At 43.7% G+C, this 15,549-nt stretch overlaps 1 protein-coding gene across 1 annotated transcript in view; it reads left to right on the plus strand.

Moving 5' to 3' along the window:
• Positions 1 to 6,390: 6,390 nt before the first annotated feature.
• LRRC1 (leucine rich repeat containing 1) overlaps positions 6,391 to 15,549 on the plus strand; it is a 178,818-nt gene continuing 169,659 nt past the window's right edge. Inside the window, exon 1 of the mRNA XM_006893133.1 lies at positions 6,391 to 6,653. Coding sequence (XP_006893195.1) covers positions 6,495 to 6,653 — 159 coding nt within the window. The 5' untranslated portion in view covers positions 6,391 to 6,494. The remainder of the gene's footprint in view (positions 6,654 to 15,549) is intronic.

The following is a 15,549-nucleotide window of genomic DNA, read 5'->3' on the forward strand; positions in this document are numbered from 1 at the left end:
TTACTATGCAGCACACAAGAACAATGATTTTGTAAATTACTACCTAACTTGGGAGGCACTGGAAAACATTGTGCTGAGTGAACTAACTCAATCTCATAAGGACAAATACTGTATAAAACCATTATTGCAGATGAGTATGAGGATCCAAGGGGGGGGAGGGGGAAGCAGAGCGGTGAGGACGGGTGTGTTTGGGATTAACCAAAGGGTCATATAATTTTGTGGGGTGGGGTGAGTGAAGGAAATGGGGAAAGATCTGGCGTGAAAAACAATGTATTCTAATTTTGTAAATAAACCAGTACAAAAGGGGGGAAATGTGTCCATTGCATTTATCAAGTTTGTTGTCATACAGTTGTTCATCATAATACTGTCATAATTTTCTATATTTCAACCAAATAATGACATTTCTCCATTTCTTAGTGTCATTATTGATTTTCCCCCCCTTCATTGTCAATCTGGCTAAAGGTTTGCATATTTTATTGATCTTCTGGTTTTATTGATATACTCTGTAGGTTTTTTATTTTAGATATTTTTGCTCTGAACTTTCTTTTGGTAGGTTTAGGCTCATTTTGTCCTCCCCTTTCTACTTTCTGGAGGTGTCAAGGTAGTCTGATGATTCAAGACCATTCTTCTTCATGATCTTGTATAATATTTGGCACATAGTAGCTACATTTATTAGACACATAACAACATCATGTGTAACTTCCGTTTCAGCAAGCAAGGTTGTGTCATGTGCATTACGCAGATTGTTGAGTCTTCCTACAATTTTGATGCCACATTCCTCCCCATATAGCCCAACCTCCTGGTCAAAGACTGCAGCCTTAATTATGGATTGAAACGCAACATCAAGAAAACATTCTCAGCACTGGGTTGATTGGCAGCATCATGACAGAGAAGAGATTGAGTTTGTTAACAGCTTTAGTTTGCTTGGCTCCACAATTGACATTCTTGGTACCAGCACCCAGGAAATCAAAAGGCGAATTGCATTGGGAAAGTCTCCTGTCAGGGACCTCTCCACATTCAGGTGTCTCCTCTCCAGAGTACTGAAGATGTCAGTACTCTAAAGATGTCAGCAGCATTGCCAGTCTGGAAACAAAAATGCACCCACTTGATCCAGGCTGTAGTCTTCACAATTACATGTTATGCGTCAGAAAGCTGGACAATGACTAAGGGTGATAGGAGAACTAATGCCCTTGAGCTGTGGTGCTGGAGAATAGTACTGAATATACTATGGAGGAGAATAAACAGGTTCATCCTAGAAAGGGTGGAAACAGGCTGCTCCTTGGAGGCAAAGATTCTGAAGCTTCATCTGACTGACATACTTTGAGCTGTTGCAAGGAGGAACCAGTCCTTGGAGAGGGACATCATGCTGTAGAAGATGGAAGACCAACACAAGAGAGGGAGACTCTAGATGAGAAGGACTGACTCAGTGACTGGAGTAAAAGGGGTTGGTGTGTCAGAGACAGTAAGAACGGCTCAGGATAGAGCATGGTTCAGAGCTGTTGTACATAGGGTCACTATGCGTCATAAGTGACTCGATAGCACGTAACAAGAATAAACAGTATTATGTATAACACATGGCCTCATTTTTTTTTTAGTAGCTTAAAAATAAACATTTTACCCAGTTTCTTAAGATTAGGAATCTGGGTGCAACTAACAAAGGTCTGGGTTTATCATGAGGTTGATGTCTAGCTGTCAGCTGGTACTACAGTCACCTAAAGGCTGGAATGGGGCTGGAGGAGTGGTTTCCAGGATGACTAATCTGAGAGAGACATAACCAAGTACTGCAAGTGACATAAAATCCTGCCTAACATAATCATAGCTTGCTACATAGACCAACCATCTGACAGTAAGGGAAATGAACTGATTAAACTGATGTATGTCTTACATTCTGCAAAGTCCATTTATTATGTCATTTAACCATGTTACATCCCTTGAATCATTGTTCATATTTAACAGATGATAAAAAGAGGACTTAGAAAAATTAAGGAAACTGTCCAATGCTACAAAGTTGCTAGATGGCAGAATTAAAGTTCAAAGTTACACTTTTCAATGTGCAAATATCTCTTCCTGATCCTAGACTATTTCCAGACCAAAAGCTGTTAATACGGCTCATAGTAAAAATAAATGCAAGAACTACACTCTTGGAGAAAGACATTGATTTAGATTGTCTTCTTATATATTTTTTATGTGGTGCCAGGTGCATCTGTAATATGGAAAATGAGAATTAAATAAACAGGACACCTTAAAACTCTTCAAGAAGATAGAGCTAAGTGGTAACTGTTCTACAAGGTTCTAACTGACACTGTGCTGGCTTCATTCAAAGCAAAGGCAAAAGGTTCGAATCTCCCAGCTGTTCTTCAAGAGAAAGATGGGCAGTCTTCTCCTGTGGACTGTACAACTCTGGAAGAATCTGCTAGAGGGTCGGCTATGAGTCTGACCTGACCCCATGGCAATGAGTTCGAGATGATTTTTTTGGTTTGTTTTTAAACCAGAATACAATTTCTAATCCTAGGGTGATCCTTTAAGGAAATAAATAGACAGATGAATAGACAGATGATAAATGATGAAGTCAGTGCAACAAATATGGATCCATTGTAGTAGCTGCTAGGATCTGCAAAGCCAGTAAGACAGTTATTTGCTGTCCAAAAGGTAATTTGACCACAAATAGTTAAAAGTTCAAAGAAATGTAGGTACCAAGGAAAGGCACTCATCAAGTGTTTTTTGACACCTGGAGTTTTAAAACATCAGTCACATCATTAAGATTCATTTGGTATGTATGAAAATAATCTCTGGAAGTTAAGAACATTTGAAATTGAAACAGGCTTTATCATTATCTTGCCTCCTGCCCCCCCTAGTCCATCCTCTGGAAACTCTACAAATTCCCTTATAAATGTACAGAAATGATGTTAATCATAGAACAGAGTTCAGGTGTTTTGTGCAAAGCTTACTCTGAGTCATATTTGACTTGACAACACTTAACCACTGCCAAATGAGAGTAGTGATATTATATCTGGAGGAACATTCTTCCACTTTGCACATCACTCTTGGTCAATGTGCTATATGAGGTGCCATGGGGATATCAAATACCAGAATGGTTTCCCATTGTGGACAATGCTTGGTGGAGCTCCCAGTTGTGAAGCAGGTTGGGAAGCAGGAGTGGAATCCACTTCCTAAACCACATGCCTCTGGAAACTCTATGAACTCAGAGAAACAAAGACAGCTGTGAAAAGGCATTAGGTCTTTTTTTCATATAGTCACTACGAGCCGACCTTGACTCGAAGGCAATCAACTACAATAAACAACACAGTCTTCATATTTTATTTCCAGAGAATGAAAAACTGTAGTTTATATAATAAATCACTCAGTAAGACTCTCAGACCTAGTGAGGACATTCTCTACAAAATCTACCTGGTCCAAATAATGCTTCACTATACATGAGTATATACAATATAGGATAAGGTTCTGTGAAAAAAACACATTAACTATATAGAGTAATGATTTAGCTCATCAGTATAAAAGTGGGAAGAACCAAATTGATCAAAATCCTCTGAAATAAAATTGTCATTTAGCCAAACTATTGTTGTTATGTGCCGTCGAGTGGCCTGTGACTCATAGCGACCCTATGTACAATAGCACTAAACCCTGCTCTATCCTGTGCCAATCTCACTGTCTCTGATACACCTGTCCCCATTACTCCTGCCACTGCCTCCATCTATCTCATTGATGGATAGCCAAACTATTAAAAAGTTCTAAAACATGGAGCTGTCATGAGTTTGAATTCAACTTGAGGCAATATGTCTTAAAGTCCAGTAGAAGAAGTGCTGCCATGATGGTAGTTTAAGGAGTATCTTTGATTCTAGGACAAACCAAAGAGTTAAATCATTTCAAAATACGCAAACCAGACTGCCTCTTCAAGTTAACCAGGTTTTCACAAAGTGCCTTTAAAACATTTCTCAAGTCATTATCTTTTAAAAGCATCTTGCACACATTCGTTGGAACTGGACAAGGCATGGTGTCCCTGTCTCTCTCCGCCCCTTATTTATTTATGAAATAGTCTGTAAGTGTGCGGGGATCCCCCAAGATCTATGACAGGCGAGCGGTTCCCAAGGCTACGTCTCAGTCGGCTTGTCCATCAACTGGAGTGGTTAGCTAATGCCAGTACATGAAATGTCTGTCTTTGTCTATAGTATTTAGTGTAACTTACTATGCATTAAACAAACAAACAAACAAACAAAAAAACAAACCAACCAAAAACAAAAACAGGAAAAGAAGGTCCAGATCTTGGGAACAAGAGTTCCTCTGGGTCGCAGGCTAGTAAATTTTTCATCTTTCAAGTTAAAAACAAAACAAGAAAGAAACACTTAGGGTAAAAATAAATGCCTTTTACGTAATTAAAAAAAAAAGCATCTCGGATACATTAAAAAACAGTGACTTGCTCTCGGATTCAGCAATCTTCCAATAATTTCCTACCAAGGGTAGCACAAAATGGGCTTTACATGTGTTAATGATATGCAAGCTGAAGGAATCAAGGCTAAAGTCAAAAGTCCAGGGAGCTTTCCTAAGAATGAAGAACAAACATGGATAAAGAGAGGAGAGTGGATAGGGTGGAGCAACAGGAATTCACTTGAATGCCTTGAGGTGATCAGGCTGGGAAATGCAAGAGGCTTCATAGTGGTCCTGTCTCACCGACAGCGAAGGAGCCCCTGAACAACATTGAAATCATGAAATGTAACCTTTCCACCTCTCACCGGGGAAACGGATCTGTCCACTGCATGGTTGGAATTGAAGGGAGAGTTTGAGGACACCTTAGGCTTGAACTCAGAGCTTCAGGGCCCTCCTAGGCGCTGGTTTAGTAGTAGCCTAGAAGCTAAAGATGCAGGGCAATAACTAGTTTTAGACCGAAATTTGTTTTGGGCACTGAGCATGCTCAGCTTTCAATCTTGGGCAGAGATGTAGAACTCCATGATTCCAGATTTTAGCTATGACAGCTCAGGGGCGGGAATGGGGGTGGGAGAAAATGATGGCGTGGCAGAAGCCACAGGTGGAATGAGGAGTTTAAGGAAAGTTGAAGGAGGAAGTTTGGAGTTTTGGGACCTATGGGCTGGCAAACAGAGGCGACCCCGAGAAAACAATCGTAGAATATGAGTTGCCTTGACCTGGTCTGTTCCTCTTCGTGAAGAAGTATTACATTGTTCGAGAACGAGGAATGTGGTGCAATCAGGCAGTTCAGGGTCCTAGTTAATAGAAGGCATTGCGGGGGAGGTGGTGGTGGTGAGGATGGCGAGAGAAAGGTCGTTATTACTCAACTGTGAGTCTCTAATAAGCTCCCCAGTGAGTCCTCCTCGGGCTGCAAGCTCATTTGCAAGGACGAATGCTGGTGCAGAAGCTCAAAGCCAGGGACTGTAGGGTGCCCACTGGCCACCCCAGGAAACCTCCTTCACCCCTCCTTCTCCAGCCTGGACTGGTCTCCAGGGCCCACATCTGGTCAGAAACTGGCTCACAAGCTCACCGCTGCTAGCTCCAGTTTCTGAAGCTGGGCTCCTCCTGCCTGCGTGCACGCGCCTGTAAGAGAATCTTGCAGGCTGAGGCTAGGAAGCTTTTGGTTGTCCCAGGTGGGACATTCTCTATCCTATGCACACACTTAACACATATACTTACACAGCACCCCAGATAGCAGGATTAGGGCTCCCTGATAGGCTGGGGATACCCGTTCACACTTTCGGGGGACAAGGGGAGCAACAGCAAGAGGGAGGGCGGACACCTCAACACCAAGTCCCCAGGCTCAGAGTGCCAGCCGTGCGCGCTAGGTACGCTCCGGGGCGGTCCCACCTGACCCCGGAAGAGAAAGTTGTTTTGGGGAAGGGGAGCGAGGAAAGGAGAGTGAGAGAGGAAAAGAGAGATTGAGTAACAAAAATAAAAAGTTCTTCGGATCCCCTCCATCCTCATCTGCCTCCCTTTGGCGCGCCCGGATCCTCCGGAGTCCAGCTTCCCTAGGAGCCTGCGTCTCTCCGCGTCCGACCCGAGTCGGGGTGCTGTGGGGAAGGGGTACCGCGAGCACCCGGCACAACTTCGCCGACCCTCCCCGGATCCAGGTCGCCGGGAAAACCCGGGGCGGAGCATCCCCCACACCGGGAAACGCCCTCGGCGCGCGCCCACTGCCGCGCATGCTCGGTGCGCGCGCCGGCGGCGAGTAGGAAGCTCCGTGCGGCGGCAGCAGCAGCAGCAGTAGCAGCGTCGGCGGAGCGGCTGCTTGGTGGGAGGGGACCGGCCACTGAGCGGGTGGGGGCGCCAGGGACGAAACTGCGACTCCCGGCAGCCGAGCTTCCCCGGAGCGTTCCCGATCGCGAAGCCCGGCGCGAGCAGCGAGCCCAGCGGGGGAGCCAGCCAGCGCGGAGCGGGCGGCGGGCGGAGCAGAGCGGAGCCGTCGGGCGGAACGGGCTCGGAGCCCGCGTCTCCGCGGCTCGGGACGCTGCTCCAGGGGCGGCGGGGCAGAGATGTTCCACTGCATCCCCCTGTGGCGGTGCAACCGTCATGTGGAGAGCATCGACAAGCGCCACTGTTCGCTGGTCTACGTCCCGGAGGAGATCTACCGCTATGCCCGCAGCCTGGAAGAACTGCTGCTGGACGCCAACCAGCTCCGCGAGCTGCCGGAGGTGAGTGTCCGGCCTCACCTGCACGCCGCCCGCCTTGGAGCGCGGCCGGACCCGCTCAGCAGCGTCCTTGCACTCCACTTCCCTCCTGCCCCTGCCTCTCCCAGCCTCCGACTCCAGCGCTCACCTGCTTCTTTCTCCCCTTGCCATACCCTTCTACGGCCCCACTACTTGAAAAGTTTCATTTCTTATTATGCAAAGCGACCTGGTGTTTTCCAAGTAGAAGGAGAGCTTTGGGTGATTGGAGAAAAGGTCAGGACTGATAAGTAGTTTAGATACACATCTGGATTCTTGGTCTTTAACACCTGGCCCTAGTGCTTGGGCAGGTGAGGAGCCTGGCAGTCCCCAGCTAGAGGGCATGTCTCACCCTGGAGCCCTTCCCTCTTCATCCCTATTCCTCGACCACTGACCGGGGCGCGTCTACCCTTTGTCCGAGGCCGGTCCTTGCCGAGGTGGGCAGCGTGCATGGGAGCGCGCTGATCTGCATCTTCTCTGGGTCTTATCGCCAGTTGAACATGCTCCGAAGAGCTGGAGATTGGCAGGCCTTCCTTGCCCCAGGGAGCTGCCGAGAACGTGAGGGATGTTGAGGAGACCTGGTCCTGGGGCCTTGAGGACAGGTGCTCTGATGCTCGCCCGTCCCCAGGCCCTGCTTGCGTGAACCTGTTGCGTGGAAGGGTGAACGTGTTGCCTGGTGAACGTCAGGCGAGTTTCTCTGGGGCTGGCGATCCGATCCTGGCAGCCACCTCTCCCAGAACCGCGTTATTCCGCCTGCTGACTTATGTCCACGCACTGATGCGTTGCCTCTTCAGACTTGTTTACGTAGATTAAGCACTCTGCTGCAGCCAGGCTTGCCTAGTGACACTTGCTGATTGTGCTTTAATGGAGGGGGCTTGCCTAGTGACACTTGCTGATTGTGCTTTAATGGAGGGGGGTGGCTGCGAACTTGCAACCTCCGAGATTTCAACCGCATTTAGCATAAGCAACCCTTAAGGTAGGATGAAAGTACCTCAAATCCTGGAGTGTGAGAAAGTTAGTCCAGAGGTGTGCAGGAAGTAGGGAGACTGCATGAGTCTAAGAAAAGGCCCAAAGGCTGGAGAGCTGAAACTCGGAAACTTGCCTGAGCTTCAGTTAATACAAAGTCAAGTCATTGTCACAGGAACGCTCTCTAGCCTAATGGCATGGCTTGTCATAATGCTGTGGTAGCGTCTCTACTTCAGTGTTTTCAGAATCAGAACTGTATGTAAGCCCTGAACATTTCAGGTGGTGTTATTCTTCTTGGTTTAATTCTGCTTAGTTACTGTGGAATTGATTGGGTGATTTGCTAAGTGTAATCATGAAGATTATCCTCCTAACTAGGATCTTTGCAAAGCTCCCCACCTTGACACCACTGCCCCCCCCCCTTTATTTAGCATGGAAACAGAACAGCCGCCTGGTTCCCTCAGGCATTTGCTATTTTGCTGATATTTTCGAGCTACATGATTTTATCCTTTGACTTGGTTGTGTAATCGTGGGGTTTTGCTGTTAGCAGAAATATAGAATGTGTAATTGAATACTTTTAGTTGTTGAAGATCACATGGAAAGTTATCCAGCTAGAAATGTCAGTGTTCTTTGTGGTGCTTTTATTTGTTTTCTTTTATAGACCTAGAAGAGTTCCTTTGAAATTGGCTTTTTACTCCCTTCTGCAAAATTTGTGGGTTTTCCTGTAATCATGGGGAATGTGGTTGTTGGTGTGGGAAATTATGGGTTTACTCAGTGCTAGGTATTTCTAGTGATACTAAATAAAAACTCCTCAAAGCTCAAAATATAGTCTGATAGCATTCTGTAAATATGGTAAATAGAAAATTTTTTTTAAAGGCTGGAGGTGGTCTTGCCTATGGTCAATTATTGTTCTAACAGCTCTTAAATTTGTTTTATAGTTTTTAGGCTGTTCAAAGTCTGACTTACTGTGTGTTTGTTTACAAAATGTCTTGAAGGTACAAAATTTTGTTCCACTCTTAAATATATTTCGTTGGACTATGTTTTCTCATATCTGTATATTATCATGATTCCTTGCTGTCTTGTCTTCCTACCTCTCCAGAAGGTCAGTTTTACTGGTAAACCTCAAAGGTCTTTCTAGCAGCTGTACTAACTGTATTTTTGTAATTGCTTGCAATCTCGTCCCAAGGGGACATCTGCACTAAACAGCAAAAATTCACGCTCTCCCAACTTCAGGAAGATGAGAAGCACTTCCTATCCATCAACATCTGTATGCTCTGATTTATACCACTCCTATCTTCTACAAATGAGGAAAGAAGCTCAGAACAAAAGTGCTTTTCTCAAAGCCATCCAGCTGGTTAGAAGCAGAGTCTCCAGTTTGGGGGACCCAGCAAAAACCTGACCACATTTCACACCCATCAAACCTTCAGTTAATCAGCCTCTCCTGTTTCACTCATGTCATTAAGACTTGGCCTCTGTTGGTGGCTAAACATTTGCAAAGCCTCCATTACTTGTTAGTGACTGGGAATATGGGGATTAAAGAGGCGCTGATTCCTGTGAGCTACCACAGCTTTGTGGGGCAGACATGACTTTATTACAGATGTGCAGGCTCTGAGGTGGAGAGGGCACCACAGTCATGACACTTTTCATCAGCTGTGACTTTGATGCTCACTTGCCTTATTTTAGCTCTGGCCTTTCGCTGAACCTCACCACCAGTCCTCAGCTGTGGTTCTACTATGCTACAGCCTCCTCACACTTCTGCTCAGCAGAGAGAGCTTTGGAAACTGACCCCCTCCCTCCTACAGTTGACCCCTTTGAGAGCTGTAGTAACCACTTCCACCTCCTGGAGATATCCCGGAGGGGGTTTGTTCACCCTTGTAAGCAGCCACTAGATCCTGCTCAGTAAACAGTTATTTAAGTGAATACAGAATCTTACAAAAATCTTCCTCTGCTCCTTTCTCTTCCCTCAAGCATATCACTCTTCTGGCATCTCTCCATTTCCCATAAAAGAAGAGAATATCCAAGTTGGAAGGGACTTCAAAAGTCCTGCGCATCCCCACAATGAAGTTGTTTTGCCTTCGCTCACGAAATCTTTGGCTTCTCTTAAATTCCCAGTGTCTCTGCTGCCTTTAGTTTTTCCCTTCTGTGTGACCTGGTTCTGATCTGTGAAAGCTGGAACCTGTGTAAGGCATCTGTCAGAAAATGAAAGCTAAATCACTTTACACGAAAAGTGGTAAGACAGTAGTATCTTGTCAAAGGCAGAAAACTTGAGTCCTGGAAAAACAAGGAAGGCCCACCAGCTTCCTGCACTCACAGAGGTCCCTGCCTCTTCAAATATGTGTTTTACTGCTTTTCCTCTAACGTCAGCAGAGTGTGTAGGCTGATAGACAGGAAACATTTGAATGAATGCTCTCAGGCATTCACTGTTTAAAACATTGATTTTCATCTTCTCTCCTGTTCATTAGTGTTCAGGTAATCATTTGTTGGTTGCCAGATGATGTGGTCTCAAAAGCTTACCTACGCCATTTGTCTTCTGTATCCAGCTTTATTCCCCTCCACTCCCCCAGACCTTAGAACACATATCATAACCTCCTTAGACACTTGCTTAGTTCTTCTCTGCCTGTCTTCACTGTAAGCTCTCTGAAGGAAGAGGCACTTTTCATAGCTGAGTCGAGAACAGTGTCTAGTACATAGCTGATACTTAAATGCTTACTGTATGAATGAGTTCTCGTGTGTTTGCCTTAGATCGGCTGCTCCTTTCTTCTTGTTGTTGCTATGTACTGCCGAGTCTCCTGTGACTCATAGAGACCCTTATGTACAATAGCCCTAAACCCTGCTCTGTCCTGTACCAATCTCAGTGTCTCTGACACACCTACTCTAATTACCCCAGTCACTGAATCAGTCCAACTCATAGAGGGTTTTCCTCTCTTGCTCTGTCCCTCCACCCTCCGAAGCATGACACCTTCTCCAAAGACTGATCCTTCCTTGCAACATGTCCAGAGTTTATCAGACAAAGCTTCCAAATCTTTGCCTCCAAGGAGCATTCTGGTTTCACCCTCTCTAGGATAAACCTGTTTGTTTTCTTAGCAGTCCATGGTATATTCAATACTCTTCTCCAACACCACAGCTCAAAGGCATCAATTTTCCTTCTGTCCTCCATAATCATTGTCTAGCTCTCTGACACATACCAAGTGATTGCAAAGACCATGGTCTGTATCAGGCACACCTTAGACTCCAGAGTGACACCATTGCTCTTCAGTACTTTGGAGAGGTCCCTAACAGCAGACTTTTCCATCATAATATGTCCTTTAATTTCCTGGTTGCTGGTGCCAAGAGTGTTGACTGTGGAGTCAAGCAAACTAAAGCTGGTAACAATCTCAATCTCTTCACCATCCATCCTGATGCTTCTATTTCTTAACTGTCAAATTCTCTTTCTTACCTTCTGGCTTCTGCTGTGTGCCAATCTATTGAAACTAGTAATGATACAAAGTGTAGCACCCAAGTCTCAGTAGTTGTGGCTACCCATCCCTTCAGGTTAGGCACGTTTGACCGCCTTATCTTGGAAATTATTTTTATATATATAATTTTATAGTTTAACATCACCACTGTGACTTCTTAAAGGAATATCATCCTCACTTGGAATAAGTCCATCCCCCCCCAAACATACATTTATGTACCAAATGATATACTTGCAAAGGGTTGAGGGAAGACAGAAAAGGAGGGGAGGAATGATGTATATTGCATTGAAACAGATGAGTGAAAGAATTGCTTAAAAGGGATATATGAATGGGTATTCTTGTCATTATTGAAGTCCAGAGTGAAGGCTGCATAGTGGAGTGGACTTGCAGTGGGGAGAGGTATTGCATAAAAATGGAAGAGTTTTTCTTTCTTTTCAAGGAGAAGAGTGAATTGGGGGGGAGGGAGTAGGTAGAAAAGTGCAACAATGAATGACTGGAAACCCTAAGTCTCTGTAAATTTTATTAAAATTAATTCAAAAAATCATTAATAACAATGACAATGGTTAATGAAATTGAAGCATACTACTATTTTTCAGTTTAGTTCTCTCTAGGGATTTAGCTTTATTCCTTTTCTTCTGTACATCTACCATGTCACTGATTTTTGTTGTGTTTTCTTCAGAATGCTGTCTTTTCTCTCACTCTCAGCCTCTCATTCTTATGTGGTTGGTTTATTCATGATTGATACTATCCATTGCTGATCTTTTTCAGCTCTTCAGTTATGTGATTTGCCTTTTATGAATATTAATATTTTTGGTGAACAGAGACACAGCATAAACCTTTCTCACTCTCCAGTTTTAGATTTAAGGATTAGTGACATTTGTTTATATTCACATGTACCAGTATTATCTTTATTCCTATTCTAGTATTATGATAGTAATATTCTAGTATTCCCATTAATTTAAACTTCCTACCCTTTCAACTTACTGTCTTTACTTTAAAGTAGCTGTTGCCTATTTGATCTTGTTTTGAAAAGCTATTTTGTTGGTGCTGTTGAGAATATACACAGCAAAACATGCACCAGTTAAACTGTTTCTGTGTGAAAAGTTTAGTGACATTGAGTGTACTGTTCTGGTGTGCAACCATTTTCCCTCTCCTTTTCTGAGGGATCCTCCTTCATTAACATAAACTCACTGCTTTGTAAGATTCCTGTCTGATCTTTCAAGTTGTTGTTGTCAATTATATAATCCCATATACTTGTTGCTGTTGTGTGCCTTTGAGTAGGAACTGACAGAGGCAATAATACATCACAGGTGGAGAATGCCTGCCTTTGGAATTGCGATGCAAATTCTTACCACTAGGCCACCAGAGAGTTTAAAGCGCAGAACAGACTTTTTCGAGGGCCGATAACTACAACAACAACAACAACAATATCATCAAGAATAGCTAAATTGTTGTCTGGTTTTTGGGAAGTCTTAAGGGGATATGTTTGGTTTACAATTTAAATATTGTCCTAGAACTCCTAGGGAGTTCATCTACCTTTTGTGCCTCTGGAAGAGTGTCGAGTCCATGATAATTTGAGATTTTGTTTTGTATTTCCTCCTCTTGATCAGGATTCTGCTAGAAGAATATTGCTAGACACCACCCAGCTCTTCTGGTCACATAATCAGTGAGGCACTTGATGGAGTTCACGTCCTCTACCTGTACCTGCATCTCCTTTTCCCACTGTTGCTCCAGATGAATAAAACTAAATTGTTGAACTTGGATGGACAATTTAAGACCTTTTTAGACTCTAGACATTATGTAACAAACTGGGGGGGAGAACAGAACTAAATGCTCTTTTAGACCAGTTAATCAGGATGTTCCATATAACCATAATCCTAAACCTCCGAACTACAGAACCACATTTGTGCTGGTTTTGCTTGTATACAGATAATCAGTACCAGCAGCTCCTTTCTTTTAATTGTTTTAAGTATATGGAGCTCTGGTGGCCTAGTGGCAAGAAGCTGTGCTGCAATCCCGAAGGCATGCGGTTCAAGGCCAACAGCTGCTCAGTGGGAGAAAGATGAGCAATCTCCTCCCGTGCAATTAACTGCCACTGCAAACTCCAGAGGGTCAGCTGTGGGTTGGTTCTGACTCTATAGTACACCACCACCACCACCATATGTTGATGTTGTTAGGTTGAGTTGAGTGTGATGCATAGTGAGTGACCCTATGAACAGCAGACCTGAACTCTGTCCTATCCTGAGCCATCTTATCATCTCTGACCCCCTTGAGTCATTGCTGCAGTCACCATGTCTGCCCATTGCATTGGGGGTTTTCCACTTTTTCATTGACTCTCCACCTTCCCAAGAATATCACTTTCCAAGGAACAGCTTCTCCTAACAACATGCCCAGAGTATGAGAGATGAAACTTCACCATCTTTGCCTCCAGAGAGCACTCTGATTGCACTTATTTCAAGACGTATCTTTTGGTTCTTTTGGTAGTCTATGAGTACTCAGGACTCTTCTCCAACACTACAGCTCAAAGGCATCAGTAATTCTGTCATCTTTATTCATTGTCCAGCTCTGAGATGTGTAGCAAGTGATTGAAAAGACCTCGGTCTGTATCAGACACGCTTTAGTCTTCAGACTGACATCATTGTTCTTCAGTATTTTGGAGAGAGCTCCAACTGTATACTTGCCTAACGCAATATATCTCCTGGTATCAAGGGTATTGATTTGTTGATTCAAGATCGACAGCATCAATTCTTTCTCTGCCCATCAAGCTGTTGCCTGTTGGCCCGACTGGAGAGGATCTCTGTTTTTTTGAGGTTGAGATGTAATCTATATTAAAGGCTGTCATACATCATCATACAGCTTTTGCCAATTGACTTTTTACAGGTGTATAGCTAATTGACAGCAAATAGAGTAACTGGCTGTGCTTCCATGCTGTTAATCAATGTTATTTTTCTATCACCATTTCCATTTGGTCTTCATGGATACTTTTTAAAAATAACGCAGTATTTAAGGGTAACAATCTTTACTTTTTGAGCTAAACAGTTACTTTGTTTCAGTGTGACTTTGGAGGGTAATTGTGATTGAAAGTTTGAAAAGTAATTCTCGGGATTCCTCCAGCCTTAATTGGTCTAGTAAGTCGAATCTCTTAGGAATTTGACGTTATATCCTACGTTTTGCTCCCTCTCCACTAAGATCCCATCTGTTATGTACAGGGCTTATTTTGAAGAGATAGAACAGAACAGAGCAGAGCTGCTGATCCTTCAAGGCAGTATTCTATCACTTGAATACTCTCCAAGCCTTAGATCCCTAGGTGTTAAAGTAGTGAAGAGATAATAGGCGTAAAGCACATTACACAGTGCCAGCACATAAAGCCTGAGAGCTCTCTGGGTACTGTGTTAAGACATTTTTATTATAGACAGTTGTTTGTTTTTTAGCTGGAGTTTGAAAACTTTCTCCCCAGAAGCATCTGTTATTTTTTTTTTTTTTAACCATAATTAAATGTTTCAATATTCTTTTCAGGGTTGTTGCTGTTGTTAGGTCACCTTTGACACAGAGTGACTCCATGCACAAGAGAATGAGACCTTGCCTGCATCCTTGCAATTATCCCTTGTGCTCAAACCCATCATTGCAGTCATTGCCAATACATTTCATTGAGGGTCTTCCTCTCCTTCAGGGGCCCTCTACTTGTCTAAGTGTTGTGTCCTTTTCCTAGTGTTGTTGTTGATTGCCATTGAGTCAGAACCAACCCGTAACTGACCCTCCATCAGGTTTTCAGAGGCAGTTAATCACATGGGAAAAGATTACCCATTCTTCTCCCATGGAGCAGCTGATGGATTTGAACCACATGCATTTGGGATTGCGGTGCAACTTCTTACCACTAGACGACCAGAGCTCCCTCCAAGGATAGTTTATTATTTATTCATTTCAAGAGGATCATTTATTCCTTTGATTGATAAATTAAAAGTCATTGATTTTATATCTTAAAAAAACCATAACCGCCACCCAAGCAGATATATGCTCACCCATGTTTATTGCTGCTTTGTTCAAAGAGATGGAAACAACCCAAGTGCACATCAACAAATGAATGGATAGGGAAGCTGTAGTATATTCACATAATGGAATACTACTCTTCATTGAAAAACAAGGAACTCATGAAATATTATACAAAATGGGTGACCCTGGACGACATTATGCTGAGTGAAATATCTCAGTCACAAAAGGACAAATACCGCATAGTGACACTGTTGTAAAACAGGACTGACATTGGGGTTGGGGGGAGACTGAGAAAGATGGGATAAATGATGTATACTGCATTGACACAGATGAGGGAGAGAACTGTTTAAAAGGGATGTATGATTAGGATTATTGTCATGGCTTTGAGCTGTGGTGCTGGAGAAGAGTATTGAGGGTACCATGGACTGCTAGGAAAACAAACAGATTCATCCTGGAATGGGTTAAAGCGGGCAGCT

Source organism: Elephantulus edwardii, unplaced genomic scaffold, assembly GCF_000299155.1.
Source record: "Elephantulus edwardii isolate Elephantulus edwardi_28Jun2011 unplaced genomic scaffold, EleEdw1.0 scaffold00124, whole genome shotgun sequence".
NCBI classification, from domain to species: Eukaryota; Metazoa; Chordata; class Mammalia; order Macroscelidea; family Macroscelididae; genus Elephantulus; species Elephantulus edwardii.